Source organism: Equus quagga, chromosome 7, assembly GCF_021613505.1.
Source record: "Equus quagga isolate Etosha38 chromosome 7, UCLA_HA_Equagga_1.0, whole genome shotgun sequence".
In the NCBI taxonomy this organism is placed as follows: domain Eukaryota; kingdom Metazoa; phylum Chordata; class Mammalia; order Perissodactyla; family Equidae; genus Equus; species Equus quagga.
The window spans coordinates 44,855,589-44,871,718 of record NC_060273.1 but is presented as its reverse complement, the minus strand read 5'-3'; the positions used below and the strand labels follow the sequence as shown (position 1 = coordinate 44,871,718).

The window sequence follows — 16,130 nt, the reverse complement described above, 5'->3', positions numbered from 1 at the left end:
GGGCACTTGCTGGCTGGACAGGGTGCTGCTGTGTCTGGACTCCATGGGGCCCAGCAACTGTCCCTGATGGCTCTCATTACTCTCCGGCAGAAGCTGACCCCCGGCTGATCGAGTCCCTCTCCCAGATGCTGTCCATGGGGTTCTCCGATGAAGGCGGCTGGCTCACCAGGCTCCTCCAGACCAAGAATTACGACATTGGGGCTGCCCTGGACACCATCCAGTATTCAAAGCACCCCCCGCCGTTGTGACAGTTTTTCCGCACCTGCTCTGTGTCCCTTTCTTGTCTCATAGTTGTGTTGAGCTAGTGTAGAACCCTAGGGCCTCTGTGAGGGCCACTTTCTCTGTATTTTTCTTCCAGGCTCTGGGGGCGGGGATGCAAGAAGCCATTAGGGCAGGAGGACAAGCAGCAGGAGTGGGGAGTTGAATGTGCACATGTCTGAGAAACACCAGCTTCTCTCGGGTAGCCTGGCCGGGCCCCAGAGGCTTCCTCTGGCAGAGCGAGACTCCTTGCTCGAGGACACCGAGGCCACACTGCATCACATGCCTGCTCTCCCCCCAGGATTACACCAGCAGCCCAGAACATATCTTGCTCATTCGCCTTCTGCTTTTTCTTTTTTTAAATGACTAATAGTACGCTGATATGTAGGTGATTTTCTGCTAGAAACCTGATATACTCCAGGTTTAGCGTCCAGCCAACATTCTGTCGGGGCAGAGGCAGCGGTCCTGGAGCAAGTAGGGGAGGACAGCCCCGCACTGTGGCCTTCCTATGTGGGAATCAGAAAAGGTAGATAGTGGAGGCAATGGTGTTCACTGAGTCCTGTCTCTGTTTCATAACCACTAGAGTTCCCTCACTTCCAAATGTGTCAGTTGCTTTTAAAGTGAGAAAATCCTTTTGTGGCCATTCTGTTATATTTGTAAACACTCAGTAATTAAATGGTATAAGCACTTTAATCAAAGATGTTGCAACAAGAGATGATCTGTTTGATAGTGATTTTTATTGTCAGTTCTCGGTAGTTCCCATAAATCATCCTCAGTCCTATTTAAAAGCAACTTAGGGAGCCCTCTTTCCAGTGGCATAAGGTCTAGTGGCGAAGGGCTCATTTAACAAATGTGTCTAAATTTACAGTATACTAGTCTTGGTTCACAGATCATCATCAAAGTCCTCACCGGTTTTAAAGAGGTCACATAGATGCATGAGTGGGGGCTCCTGTGTCCCTCTGACTGAGGGCCCACCCTCTGCCCGATGTGCTGTGCCCCACAACTGCTCAGGGGCCTTCCCACAGGGCCTCTTGGGCCCAGATGTGAGAGTGTGTGTGGCCTCAGGAAGCTGGGGTGCACCGGGGGACCTGCTGAGGAGCCTTTCTCTTGGGGTCTGGGTCCTGAGGGTCCCCTGCTCAGCCTGTGTTGGCTCAGCTGGCCTGAGGCCTCTGTGCAGGGGTGTTGGGGGCTCCATGTCCACGTGTGAGCTGCTTCCAGGTGGCAGAAGAAATCGTTCCCACTTAGAAGACATGGGCCTGAGCTGCTGGGCAGGATGTGATGGTGCCCCCTGAGGAACAGTGAGCTCCCTGGTGTCCCAGTCCTCGTGACTGCTTCTTTCTTTGATGTTCCCTGCCAGGCCCACGCGGCCCTGAAATGGAAACGACAGCAGATGGCCATAGCCTCCATTCAGAATAAGTGCCCCCTGCCCAGCGGGACTGAGAGACAGGAAGAGAAGGGTCCTCTTGCCTCCACTGCCACATCCTCATCTCTGCCTCAGGATTCTGACATTTTCTGCTCCATCCTCTACTTACTAGCTAGTCCTCAGGCTGGCAGGCTAGGGACGTGCTTTGATTTTGAGATTTAGCAAAGCAAATTAATGCCCTCAACCTCACCCCAAATCCTCTGCTCAATTCTATTGACCAGGCTTACCAAAAATGCAAGATACTCTCATGCAATCAGGCGATCATCTCATGGGGACCCTTAGGATCAGGGAAGAGGGCGCTTGTGAGGCAGTGCAAGCAAGAAGGGCCCTAGAGACCATCTGGGAAGGGATGGAGACACTCCATCCTGCCTGCTCAGTGCCAGTCGGATGGGGAAAGTCTCTGCAGAACTGTGTTGAGGGTTTCGAAACTGGGAGTGGCTGCACAAAGGCACCTGTGGGATCCAACAATAATGCTGGGTCCTGGCTTCTCCCTTCCACTTGAGGAACCAACGATGCACTGAAAATTGGGTTTCACTGCCTACAAAGGGATTTGAAAGCAATGAGAGGTGGGATCCTGCATCACCAGCCCCAGGCAATGTGGAAGTGTCGCTGCCACTGACTGACTGTGACCTCACTGAACCACTTTGCCAGCCTTGGTCCCTCATCTTCAAAACAAAACAGTCCTGTGTTGAGCACTGAACATGATAACGCAGTGGAAATGCTGAGCTCAGGGACGGGCATATGGTAGACTCAGTAACTGTCATTATCATTATTCTAGCATTTGGAGATTCAGGGCCACATCTTTACCTGGTGTCACACAGCTAGTTAGTGGCAACACCAAAGTTTGACCTCCCCACCATGGCCTATGTTGGGGGGTAGCAGTGACTGACACCCAGCTGAGTTCCTCTGCCTCAGTGCTGGCAGCTCCCATGACAGTGGAAAGCATTCTGTGGCCTTGGAAGTGCAGTGGGTCTGAAGCATCAGGAACAACTCCAGATCCTAGGTGAAGAGAGTGCCTCAAGTGCAAAAGAATGCATGTGGGTGAGTGAAGGGGAGGATGACACAGTTGCTCAGAAAGCCAAGGCAGGTCCCATGCGACAGTCTGACAAGGAGCTCCACTCTATGCGGAACGGAGAGAGCAGTCCTGACTCAGAAAAGCCCTCCTGGTCAACCTGGGCTGCCGCCAGGGCATCAAGACACCCCTTTGACCAGGAGTTAACACTACCGAGAGGATGAGTGTGGCAGGGAAACAGGCCACAGGCCAGAGAAAGGAGCTGGCTTCGGACAGAGAAGACAAGACATCTGGGTGTTAAAAAATCCTGTGTGTGCCCAATGGTCACTGGGACCAGAAGAGAAATGCTGTCTTCAATCACTGACCTGGGGCTCCAAGGTGAGCTCAGAGTTGCCTGAGTCCTGGCCGTCAGGAAGCTGAACTGTGCTCTGGCTCCATTTCCTGGCAGAGAGAAAGTGCTGTCAAGAATCCAGTCCTATCACTGCACAGCGGCCAGATCCTGACTCCATGGTCATCTGGTCTGACACCCAACACAGGTGAGGACCTTGTCTTCCTTACAGTTTCCCAGGTGCCTGGCTCAGCTCGTACCGCTGGTCCCCTCCAGACAGTAACAGGCTGCCCACCTACATACAAGGCGGTCCACTCTGCTCCACAGCTTGTAGTTATTAGAAAGTTCCTATTTTGAACTGGAACCTACCTCCCAATAGCGCCTGCCCCATAAAAGCCACCAAAGACCTGGATAAAGCAGTCTCAAAAACCTCAGAGAAAAGCACAGTACGTCTGCAGAAGAAACCTATACAAGTCTTTCCTGCTCTAGGCTGAAAGCTCCCAGCCACAGTGGCTACTTGAGCAGTATGTCACTTTCTCAGCCCTGCCCACAAAATAAATTCCTCCCGAGATCAGTGCCATCGGCTAGGCAGCACTACCTGAACATCGAAAAGGCACCCACGCTGGGTTCTGCCCGGCCCAACCCCTGCAGAGCAGCGCCTGGCCAGTAGCGCCTGGTGGTGACGGCACCCACTAGCTCACCCACGTTGCCACGTTGCCGCCCATTAGACGCCGATCATCAGCGCCCATCCGTGAGTCACCGGGAGCGGGGCAAGGGCTGGCACCTTTTCCTTGGCAGGCCTGTCCTGAAGGGGGGCTCTGGCTCCTCCGTCTTGGCCTGGGGCTGTCGGCTGAAACCCACTCCTCCTTCCAGCCGCAGTCCTTTGGAGGCCCCTTCCAGATCCTTCATCCAGCCCTTCTCTGAGGGCTGCGGCTTTCCCTATAGGATGGGGTGTTTATTTCAGAGTTGGAAAGCAGGCACTTTTACTGAAAATCCCCAGCCCAACTCTGAGGCCCGAGGGTCTCAGGACCCATGTCTCCCGTCACCAGGAGAGGCATTTGGCTGGAGGGCAACAGAGAGACAGATGTCCTGAGACACCACTGGCACCCTGGCACAGGCTGTGCAAAAGCTGTCGGGCACAGCTTATCAAGAACTTTGCAAATGTCCACGCTCTCTGGCCCAGTGGTTCCAAAGGAAGACAGAAGCACAAATATGCTCATCAAAGTGTTATAAATAACAACAAACATTTATAGTAGCAAAAGGTTGGAAATAACCTAAATGCCCGATAAGGGAATAAATATGGGTATGTCCACTATATTCTGTAGAAACTTTTAAAAATGGCAATCATTGAAAACCATACAGCAACACAGAAGAATGACATGCAACAAGAGCTCCCGTGTTAAAGTGGTGTGCTTAGGAGCATTCCCTGTCTACAGAAACAATCTGAAGGGCATGTGGAGAGGGCTCGCCCAGTGTGACTGAGCGCGACAGTGGGGCTCTGTCCTCAGGTGGGCAGGGAGCCTGTCTGACAGTTGTTCCCATTGCCCCTGCCCCGGCAGGACACAGTGTTCCACACACCAACGGCAGCCCCTACTCACTCAAGCTCCTACAGATACTGCCCCCACACTGATGGAGCACCTAGTCACCAGGCACAGATACAGAACCTCTTTCTGGCTCTCAGGCTGTGGAGCACACACGACCCAGGCATTCCACGACAGCACCCCTCCCCCACCAGAAGTTTGCCCAGCGCTGTGGGACAAGGGAGGAGCACAGGAGGCGAAGTGCAAGCCCTTTTCATGGAGCATTGTAATTATTTGTACACGTGGCTGTTTCTACCCTCACAAAAGGGACAGCTTTATTCATTTTTGTGTTCCCTATAGCTTTAAGCCAAGTGCCTGTCATTTGGTGGCATCAGCAAGTGTTTGCTGAATAACAAATGAAACTCCCTCCTGTGACAAAAAGCCAGCCCAGGTGGCTGAGCCAAGACAGGTGGTGCTGGCTTACCTGCAGCCTCGCGTGCTCAGCCTGCCAAGGACCTGCATTTTCCTCTTCACCGGCATTTACAGGTTCTTCCAAAGACCTTAAAGAAAGATTATACATAGGTCCTCTTGAAAATGATCAGGAAGATCAAGGACAGGGAAGATGGGAACAGCAGGATGTAAGGACTTGACCATGGATATCAAAACCCTTCTCCAGGGCATCTTGGGATCTCCTGTTGTTTTGAAGTGGTTCAGTAATCTTCCAGCAGCTTAGGCGGCTGCACAGAGGGACCATTTGTTCCCTGACTGAGACTGGCAGAGCCCTCCATCAACAGAAGTGACACAGGGCAGAAAGGCAGACTCTTAACCCACAGAGCCCAGAGTTTGCACCTGGCTTTGCCAGTGACTGGCTGTCATTATGACGGTGGGACTTTGGGTTCATTGCTGTATCCCAGATTCCTCATCCACAAGTGGGGATAATACTGCACAGCTGATCGTGAAGATAAATAAGATAACACGTGTGCACATGCCCTGCTTACGGCCTGGAACAGAGAGGAATGTCTGCTGGCCTCCGGAAGCACAGAGCTGCTCCCGTCAGTGGTGGAGGGGCCTCCACCACACAGGCCACATGACAGTCTTTACAGTGCTTACATCTCCACCACTGCAGGAGGGGAGAAGGCGTTTTACTGAGTCTGACGTGTCTCAGTGACTTCCCAGCCTCCCAGGGACCGCAGGGCTCTCTCACCACATAAAGAGCGAGGAGTCGGAGCCTCTGCAGCCGCGAGTGGGGCTGGATGGGCAGTGAAACATTTATCGTGTGAGGGCTGGAGGTTAGAGCCCAAGTCATGTCCATTCATGTCAGACAGGCCTACTGCACCACGCAATCGAACTGGCACGCTCTAGGGAAGTGGGAGAACCCCAACCTCTCCCAAACGTGGGCAGCTCTCCTTCAGTTTCTTCATCTGGAAAAAGAAGTCTATTGGTCCTCATAGGGTGATTATGAAGATGAAATGAAATCATGCACGCACAACTCCTATCCCACCACACGGTAGGTACTCCAGCCTTCGGGTGGGCAGCGTCCTAACAGCTCCCAGCCGGAGCTGCGCTCACCTGTCTGGTTCAGGAGCCCCATGAACCAGAGGACCCCTGGGCACTCTGAAGACACCAGTGTGTCCTCTCGCTTCCAATGTTACCATTGAGAAGCTGGCTCCACTATTCCTTTTTAGGTCATCTCTCCAGCTACTCTTCAGCTCTTCCCTTTGTCTTCTGTGTTCTGCAATTTCATTATGTTGTTGTGTCCAAGGGCAGATTTTTCTAACTTTTGAAATTAACTTATTGCGGTATAAATAATACACACTAAAATGTACAGTTAGATGATAAATTGATACATTTTGATAAATTATACCTTTGAAACTATCACCCCAATCAAGGAATAGAAAGAAAAAAAAATTTATTATTGATATAATTGACAAGATACAGAAAATTTTCAACCCCCCCAAATTTCCTTATATACCTCTGCAGGCAATTCCTCCCTCTCCAGAAAGCCAGCCATCCCTGCGGTGTGCAGTCTTTTGTGTCTGGCTTTAGCAGTGTTTCTGAGATTTGCCCACGGTGTTTCTGTTATAGCATTCCATTGTATGAATACACCACAGCTTGTTACCCATTCACCTTCTGAAGTGTCTGTATGTCTAGCCTTTCATCAGTATCACAGTGTCCCGATTGCTGTAAATCTTGCCGTCAGCGGTAGAAGTCCTCTGACTTTGTTCTTCTTATCAAAATTCTTCTAGCAATTCTAGGTCCCTTGCATTTCTATATAAATTTTACAATCAGTCTGTCAATTTCTTAAAAAAAAAAAAAAAAAAGCCCGTTGGAATTCTGACTGGGATTAGGTCGCCTCTATAGATGAACTGACATCGTAACAATATTGAATTTTCCAGTTCATGAACATGCTGTATCTCTTCATTAATTTAGATCTTTAATTTCGGCAATGCTTTATAGTTTTTTTGTTTTGAGCTAACTACTGCCAATCCTCCTCTTTTTTGCTGAGGAAGACTGGCCCTGAGCTAACATCCATGCCCATCTTCCTCTGCTGTATACATGGGACGCCTATCACAGCATAGTTTGCCAAGTGGTGCCATGTCCGCAGCCCGGATCCGAACTGGCGAACCCTGGGCCGCTGAAGCAGAACGTGTGCACTTAACTGCTGGGCCACCCGGCCGGCCCTCCCAGAACTTCTTTGATGTATAACCAAGGAATTCTTGTTTCTGTTACCTCCAATGTGTAATCTAGAGGAAAACCCAGGTGTACTCTATTCCTTTTTGGACATATATGAAATCTAGCTGTAAGTTTTTTTCTCTTCTTCCTCCCTGCACATTAGCTGTTTTGTGAGAGAGATATAAGTTGCGCTTAAACTCACACCCCTCAGAGCAGTTCCGTCACAGTGCTCTGTTGGACTGTTTTCCTGGGGCTCGAACTCCTCACGCTGATACTGAATAAATTCTGTCACTAATGTCACCTAGACTCTCTCTTTCCGTCGACATCCTCCTCAGCCAGTGCCAAGGTGACACAGGCAGGCTCCCTGCAGAAGGGGTGCACTTCTAGCTCATTTGCACACTGATGGTGGAGTTCTTTGGAGACTCAGCTTTACACAGCGTCTCTGACTGACCCCCGCGCTGGACAGGCCCCAGGCCGCGTCTCTGTCTCCCGCATCCTCCCAGCTGTCCAAATGGAAGCCCAGAGCTCCAGCCACCCATGCCCCCAAAAGCCAGCTGCTGACTCTCTGGATTTGGGCTTCTGCTTCATTTTTGACTTCTGATAATTATCTACTTTCCTATCATTTCATCAGTATATTTGAAATATTGTAGTTGGTATTTTTAGTCATTTTCAGTTGGAAGACTGTCCAAATTGTAAGACATGGAGATCTAAGGGACTTCTCCACCGTACACTTTCACTGTCTACTCAAGATAAAAACAAGGCAAGGTAACCGTGTCGTTCTCAAACAACTGTACCTGAGTGACATCTCTGAAACTTGTCCCTGCAGCAGATTTAATTTTTGGACATGGCGCCTACAGTCAGCACCAGAGCCCTCACCGTAAGCCTGAGAAACAAAAAAATACAGTAAGTTTAAAAAGCGTTGAGAGAATGCTGAGAAACAGATCCATTAGAGATGTACCCCAGGGAGGGGACAGGGGCACTCTGCAAGGCCCACAGATGCCTGAAGCACCAGGCAGGAATCCTACCAGCGGACTGGTGCGTCTGGAGTGACTTACAAAATGACCAGTCTCAGGAACCGACAGTTTCAGTCTAGCTGGCTGCCCTCTGAGCATCTGAACTCCACACATCAAGCCAGCTCAACCCAGAACCCCACACGGAGTGGTCAGTGAGCACAAATAAGAAACTCAGAAGAGAGGTAACACAAACTGCCAAAAAACATATGAAATGACACTTGACCCTCGCTGATAATCAAAGGAGCAGAAAATAAAGTGAGGTACTTCTTTTCACTTAACAGTTACTCCTTTTTTAATAAATACTTATTGAGCACCTATTGTGGGCCAGGCCCCGGACCAGGTAAGGAGTGTACAACACAGGAGTGGCCAAGAGTCCCTGCCGTCACGAGCTCACACTCTAGTGAGGAGACAGACAGCAGACGCCTCAGTCAACTGCCTGGCCATCAGAGGGGGAAGTGCTAGCGAGGAAGAGAAGGCGATGGAAGGGGTGGGCTGGAGTGGGGCCAGGACACACAACTTTACACAGGGGGCTCAAGGTGGTGACGGTCTGGGTCACTGAGAACGCGACATCTGAGCACAAAATAGGAGCTATGGGGGAGGGGCCCTGTGGATACCTGGGGGGAGGACATCAGAAGTCACGAGACGAGGATGAGGGCAAAGACCCCAGCCTGGCACTCTGCAGGCACAGTGAGGAGGCCATGCGGCTGGAACTGAGTGGTCTAGGGGGAAGATGGCAGGAGATGAATTTTAAAAGCGTAGGCCCTGCTATCGGCAGAGTCAGCTTCGTGGGCATGAAAACCTGCTCTGCTGTCGCCATCTTGCAATTCTTAATAATCTTATCTTAGAACTTGTGCTGTGTGAGTGAAGTACGATGGGACAATGGAGCATGCCTGTGAGCAGAGGAGAAACGCATGCTACACGTGTCCACTGCGCCTTGCCACCCCATTTGCTTCAGTATGCTCAGTGCCCCTGGAGCACAGAATTCCGGTGGACTCTCAATGCGTGAGAGTTGAGTGAAACTCTGAGTGTAGACGTTAAGTGTGTGCTGTCTATGCCTGAGTACGTGGTGGGGGGTGCCCCACAGTCTGAGAGGCTAGGCTTTCCACTGGAACCAGAATTTGCTTCAAATGTAGAAAAAAGGCAAGGGTGTTCTGAAAGGCATGAACAACCACAGAACGCTATCATATCTTTTCCTACTCCTGTTACTTCCCTGAAATAGCCAATCTCCTATGCTGAAAATGACGACACACAAGGGAGGGAAAGCTACGGCAGCCCACAGTTCCTCTCAGTCCTTCCTTACTTATCAGTGAGCTGAAGGCAGAGTGGGAAGAATGTGTGTGCACCAATAAGCGAAGTGAACACAGCTGAGTTAATATTGGGCAGCACTTCCACTGTACCAGTAAAAATGGAACATGCAGCCATGCGGAGCTGCAAAATACCACCTGGGCAATTTTCATGATTCTGCACGTGTTCTAAATGCTCTTTTACTATTCCATATAAATTCTGCATGTTCTAAATGCTCTTATATTATTCCATATAAATTCTGCATGTTCTAAATGCTCTTATATTATTCTGTATAAATTTTGCACATACCCTGCATGTTATGTTATTCTGTATAAATTCTGCATATGTTCTAAATGCTCTTTGCATTTAAAACGAGTGTTGCACAATATAAATGGTAAAATTCATGCCAATAATTTAAAATGTTAGTTTTTCTTTATATAGAAAGACATCAAGTAGTAAATAAAAGACCATGAAAAGTTGAGAGACCATGAAAGAAAAGCTTAATATTTTAGTACCTTTAATGGTACTTTTTTTCTGCTTTGGAACAAGAAGCTCCACATTTTCATTTTGCACTGGGCTCCCCCAAACCCAGCCCTGTGTGTAGGACCACAGATACTCCTCTAACCTGGAAGGTCTGAGTGCGAGACACGGCCCAGCCTATGTCTCAAAAGGCCCCTTCGGCTGCGCTGCCGAAAGCAGACGGTATGGCAGAAACAGGTGGCCCATCGGGAGGCTGCTGCAAACACGGAGGCTCAGAGCCCTGTCGTAAAAAGCGGGCATAGCCTGGGCATAGTGTGAAGGCAGAGCCGACTAAACGTGCTGAGGGACTGGATGCAGAGAGTGAAAGAAAAAGAGGGGTCACGGAGGACTTCAAGGTTTTTATCCCAAACAACTAGAAAGAGGGACTTGGCACTTAAGAGATGGGGAGGACTGTGGGAGAGCAAGTTGCGGGGTGAGGTGAGGGCTTCCGCTGTGGGCATACTAGGTTTGGGAGGCCTGTTGGATAATCAGTAGCAGCCAAGTGGGTGGTAGCACACACTAGTTCAGGGGCAGGCCTGGGGTCTGAGACAGACGGTCTAGAGCTGTCAGATGAGCTCACTTCAGATACTAAGGGAATGAGCGTAGCTAGAGAAGAGGTCAGAAAAAACAAGTTCCAGAGCACTCTGATGTCTATACATTGGGCAGATGGGGAAAAACTACAAAGAGGACTGAGACACAGGCAGCAAGGAAGGAGGAAAACCAGGAGCAGGATGACTGGAAGTTCAAGTGAAGACGATGCTTCAAGGAGGGGGGAGTGACAAACTCTGAAAGACACTGCCAATCACTCAAGTCACTTGAGGATTGAGAACTGATCACTGTTTATAGCAACATGGAGATCACTGCTGACTTTGACATGAGCAATTTTATGGACTGGTGAGGAGTAAAATCCCATTTGGGGTAAGTTCAAGTGAGAATGGGAGGAGAGGAAGTGGAAAGGTGAACAGCAAAGTTTAAAAAGACCGATAACCTCCCTCTGGCCTAACCAGTAGCGTACCTGTTCCCCGCGTGGCAGAGACCGCCGGCTGAGTAGTAAAATGCACTCTCGTCTTATCTGGGTGCACACTAGACTACATTTTCCAGTCTTCCCTACAGTCAGCTGTGGCCATAGACTAGGTTCCTTCCAGTGGAATGTGAGCCACTGCCAGGCCTGGCCCCGAAAAGCCTCTCGGGTAGCTCCTCCATGCTCTTGCCCCTTTCAGTGGCTAGAGGCAGCAGGAGACAAGCCTCAGGGAATAACAGGACCTCACGACGACAGGAGCCTGGCCCCTGAATGACCACACCAAGGACAACCGCCCTGCTCACCTCGCTTCCTCCCAGAACTGTTACAAGAGCAAGAGAAACAACTTCTATCTTGCTGAGTCCCCACAACTGTGGTGTCTATTTGTTACTGTGGCCCAGTCAACCATAAGTCATCTACCGTGCACATGCATGGAGGCACCGAAAGAAGGCAAAGCCTCCTCAAGGAGGATTTAGAAACACGTCCTGACCTCTAAAACAGGAGCCAGGCCCATCCCAGAACAAGCATCAGCAACTGCTCATCCCCACGCCCAGCCACCCCAGCCACTGGACCAGAGGTGGACATGAGTCAACCAGGCCACCCAGACTGCTCTTCCCAGGAGTTTACAATCAGGACTCAGCTATTTCAGTTGGCTTGAAAGGAGATGCTGTGGTCTGTGAGCAGAGTATGTACTGTGAATGTCTGGGAAGAGAGAGGAAGGGAAGGAGATGAGGCAGAGGGAGGAGAAGATGCGAGGGGAGAGTGGGAGGGAAAGATGAGGCCTGTGTGTCGACAGCTTTTCAGTTCCCGGGGCTGGGTCTTCAACGAGTCCAGGAGGAAGCTCTGCCCCTGGACCCCCGAGACACCCCATTACCTTGTCTGTACGTTTTTTTATTTTGCTGAAGCTATTCTGAAGGGTTTTTTTTTTTTCCCCTATTATTTGCAACTAAAAGAACCTTGGTTGAAAGATATCCTTTGAAACAGCACTTTGACTTCAAGGAATTTGTCCTAAGGGCAGAGTCGGTCAGGTGAAGAAAGAGGCATTTGTGAGCAGCTTCACTGTGCAGCTGTGCAGAACCATGGAAACCAAAACCAACTAACCCACCGGCGGGCAACGGGGCACGACTCATTCAACAAATATTTATTATCAAGCGAGCACTTACCATCTGACAGGCCCTGTGCTACACGCCATGTGTGTTATCAGTAAACACAACAGGCAGAGCCTCTGCTCTCATGGAGCTTACAGTCTGACGTGGACAGCACCCATGTAAACACACCCAAACAGAATTTCCGATCAGGATGAGGAGAAGAGCTGGCAGAAGCCCTGTTCAACAATGAGCACAAAGGCCCTAGGAAGGGAGCAGCTACGGATTACTTCAAGGTCAGAAAGAGAAGGCCCTATGGGGTCAGCCTGGTGGCGTAGTGGTTAAGTTCACACACTCTGCTTCAGTGGCCCTGGTTTCGCAGGTTCAGATCCCATACGCACAAAGCACAGCTCATCAAGCCATGCAGTGGTGGCAACCCACATAAAATAGAGGAAGACTGGCATAGATGTTAGCTCAGCAACAATCTTCCTCATAAAAAAAAAAAAAGAAAGACAGAAAAGGCCCTATGGCTGAAGGAGGAGAATGATGAGATGAGGCTGGAGAGGTGGCATCAAGGGCTGAAGCAGGTGAAAGAGGGGCTAAAAGAGGCAAAAGATGCAGGACAACTTGTGGTATTAAAGAGATCAGGTAGGTCAACAGGTGTGGACTTGAACTGTGACGCTAGGTGAAAAAAGCAAGCTAGATAAGAGCGTTGACAACTTGCTCCCTTCAGTGCACACAGCCCTATGTCTCTCCTGACTGCCCTGCCTCCTGAGCCCACCCTCCCGCACACCCCTGCATCCACCCACAGCTGACCACCCACCCCTGGTTGGGTCTGATTCCAGTTATCTTCTGACAGGCCCCTACACTGTCCTTTCATTGTGCTCAGTCTAGTTGTAAATTACGTGCATGTGCATGCATGTGCACAGGCACACGTGTGTGGATGAGCTTCTCCTCCACTTCCACACGAGCAAACCTGTGAGGGCAAAGATGACAATGGTCTTACCTTCTACTGTTTCCGCTGTGCCTGCACACAGAAGTACTCAGTAATCCCTTGCTGCCTAAATCAACACAGGAAGGCACCCTTCCAGGTACTGCTCCCTCCCTTTTACTTTCTGAAGGAACAGCAACCTAGAGAGCAGGAGCCCTGTTTCTCCAGAACTTGATCCCAATCGTGGAATGCTGGGACTCCGTGAGAAACATGCTTCAGCAGGGCTGGGTCCCACCTGCTTTCTGGCAGGGGCATTAGACGCCCTATTTCCCAGGACTCACCCGCAAAAACGCCTGCTTCTCCCCACAGGTTTTGCATGTCCATTTGAGACTCTTCTTCATCTACAACGAAATTTCAGAAATACAGCTTAGATAATTACTTAAAACAGGTGGCACTGGATCCGAAATAATTTAAAAAGGTCAATGGAAAAGAACAAACAGTCCAGAAACAAACCAAAACATACGCATAAAAATTCAGTATATTATCAAGGTGAGGAAAGAACAGATTATCTAATAGGTGGCGCTGGGAACACTGGCACCCCACATGGAAGATCGCAGACCTGTACCACCTACGGTTCTCAAGTCATCCCGTAACGTAACTTAATCGGATTCTCGATAAATCTGGCTGGATGGGTTCTCTTTAACATGATAAAAGGCCTTACATTGAGCTCTAAAGCTGCAGAATCACTGCCAGCATTCCCATGAAAGTCAAGAACAAGCCAGGGTCCCCACTATTATTTATCATTTTTTCTGCACGTACAAGCCAATGGAATTGTAAAAGAGTAAATACTAAGAGGTATGAAAATGGAAAGGAGAAAAAAAAAGCTATCATCATTTATAGATGCCTTTTGTTTCTGGAACCCAAGAGAATCAAATGAAAAACTACTAAAAACAGTAAAACAACCTAATATAGGGGCTTGGTAGAAAATTAATATATCTTCAAAAATTAATACAGCCTTTTCAAAAACTTATGTTTTTGCTGAGGAACACTGGCCCTGAGCTAACTTCTGCTGCCAATCTTCCTCTTTTAGTGTGTGAGCCACTGCCACACTGTGGCCACTCACAGACAAGTGGTGTAGGTCCACACCCAGGAACCTGGGCCACCAAAGGGGAGGGCACCAAACTTGACCACTAGACCACTGGGGCTGGCCCTAATACAGCCTTAATATAAGCAAACATCTAGTTAGAAGACATAATGGAAGAAGAGTCCATTTTATAATAGCAACAAAGAAAATGTTATCAAGGGGTACCAAATTTGCTTTGAGAAATGGAATGAAACAGCATGATTTTTTTCCCCCCTGAGGAAGATTTGCCCTGAGCTAACATCATTGCCAATCTTCCTCTATTCTGAGTGTGGGTCACTGCCACAGCATGGCCGACAAGTGGTGCAGGTCTGTGCCCAGGACCCAAACTCATGAACCTGGGCTGACGAACCGAACTTAACCATTAGGCCACAGAGCTGGCCCAAATAGCATGATTAACATCATAAAGATGTATAGGTTGATTCATAAAATCCGTATGATTAATATGACCCTAATACAAAAATCATCAGGGCTTTTGGGGAAGTACGCAGAAGGAGTCTAAGGAGGACAAGCAGCATCTACAGATTTAAGTAGTTACAGCCTAAGATTTGGTAATTCTACTTCTCAGCATCTACCTTCCAACACCATAAAAATACTGTCTATCTTCTATGGGTACATATGCAAGTAAGAAATGCATTTAAAAAAAATAGAAAGGTCTGGAAGGACACAGTAACTGGAAACTGGCTAGCTCTAGGGGGCTGGAGAAAGGTAGCATGGTGTAACAGGATCTTTGCAATGGGACAGCCTTGGCTCTGCCACTTATTAGATGGAGAGACCACTTGATTTCTCTGGACTTCAGTATTCTTGTCTCTGTTAAATGGGAATGATATTTAATCCAGAGGTTGCTGAAATTAAATGAGATGTGTGAAATCGCCTGGTACATAGCAGACTTGGATTAAATTGTTAACTCTCTTCTCCTTGGTTTCACTTTTCAGAGAGTTGAAAACGACCACGAGAGCATCAAACCTTATATATGTGTAAACTTAAAAGTGGAAATAATTCCCACTTATTCTTAACTCCTAGCACCAAAACATGAAACAAGTGAAAACAGCTTCTAAGCCCCTAAAATAGCCTTTACAAACTCTCGGCAAGCCCACAGGCGCATACTCAGCATCTTACTGACTTCTAAACATACATTTTAAAGAAATTTGATGCTATCCTTTTTCAGGGCACAGGACTGGCAGATAACCAGGAGGAGGAGGGGATGCTCAGAAGCAGAGACGCTGACAGCCGCGTTAGGTGACATGGAACAGGGAGACAGAATACCATCTAGGAAAGAGGAGGTGAAGTGACATCGCCTATCTGGCACTGGAAAGTCAGGGAAGCAATACCTTTTAGAAATACCGATTTTCCTGTTTACGCTTCAGGGAGCAGGCGTCCTCACCACGCGGATAAAGGTGCGGGCAGAGCGAGGGAGGGACAGCAGGGGGAGCCCAGTACCGTCTCAGTTTTAAAAACTGTCACCTCCCCTGTAGTTAAACGAAGAAAGAGCCACTTTCGGGGCTACGCGTGCATAACAGAGGCTGTCCTCCACCTGGTTTTCCCAACTACCTGCTGGAACTCACGAGGCCGCCTCCGCAGAAACCATTACCCCTGGTTTCTACGAATCTTACAACCACCAAGCAAAAAAAGAAAAAAGCGTAGAACGGCTTTATGGAGAAGCAACATCAATAAAGCCTGGTCCTCAGGACAGCCGTCGTCACTTGTCCGGACCCCAGGTACACCCGCAACCGCAGGAGACGGCGCCCGCCAGCCCTGACCGCCGTCCCCGCGCCCGGAGGAGAGGAGGCCGGCGCCCGCCCCACCTGGTGCGCCTGGAACAGGCGGCAGCTGCAGCACCGCAGGACCCGAGCCTGCTGTGGCTGCGCCATTCCGCGGCCGCTGCGCGGGTTCTCCACTTTCCCGTCCGGCCTGGCTCCGCGCCG

The 16,130-nt window shown here is 49.4% G+C and overlaps 2 protein-coding genes across 4 annotated transcripts in view; one reads left to right on the top strand and one right to left on the bottom strand.

Moving 5' to 3' along the window:
* The window catches only part of SQSTM1 (sequestosome 1), a 12,945-nt gene extending 11,974 nt beyond the window's left edge, over window positions 1–971 (top strand). For both annotated transcript variants that reach the window (XM_046665768.1, XM_046665769.1), the window contains exon 8: window positions 91–971. In XM_046665768.1, the coding sequence (XP_046521724.1) occupies window positions 91–248 (158 nt within the window). In that variant the 3' untranslated portion in view covers window positions 249–971. The remainder of the gene's footprint in view (window positions 1–90) is intronic.
* On the bottom strand, window positions 556–16,130 carry MRNIP (MRN complex interacting protein). 2 transcript variants are annotated; one of them, XM_046665770.1, is made up of 7 exons: window positions 16,011–16,130; window positions 13,406–13,465; window positions 8,009–8,097; window positions 5,026–5,101; window positions 3,806–3,960; window positions 3,059–3,134; window positions 556–1,627 (listed from the first exon to the last, which is right to left on the bottom strand). In XM_046665770.1, exons 1-7 carry the CDS (start codon window positions 16,074–16,076, stop codon window positions 1,142–1,144), a joined length of 1,008 nt encoding a protein of 335 aa, XP_046521726.1. In that variant the 5' UTR covers window positions 16,077–16,130; the 3' UTR covers window positions 556–1,141. The 2 variants fall into 2 exon arrangements, with proteins under 2 accessions (XP_046521726.1, XP_046521727.1); XM_046665771.1 differs by lacking the exon at window positions 16,011–16,130 and adding an exon at window positions 15,537–15,652.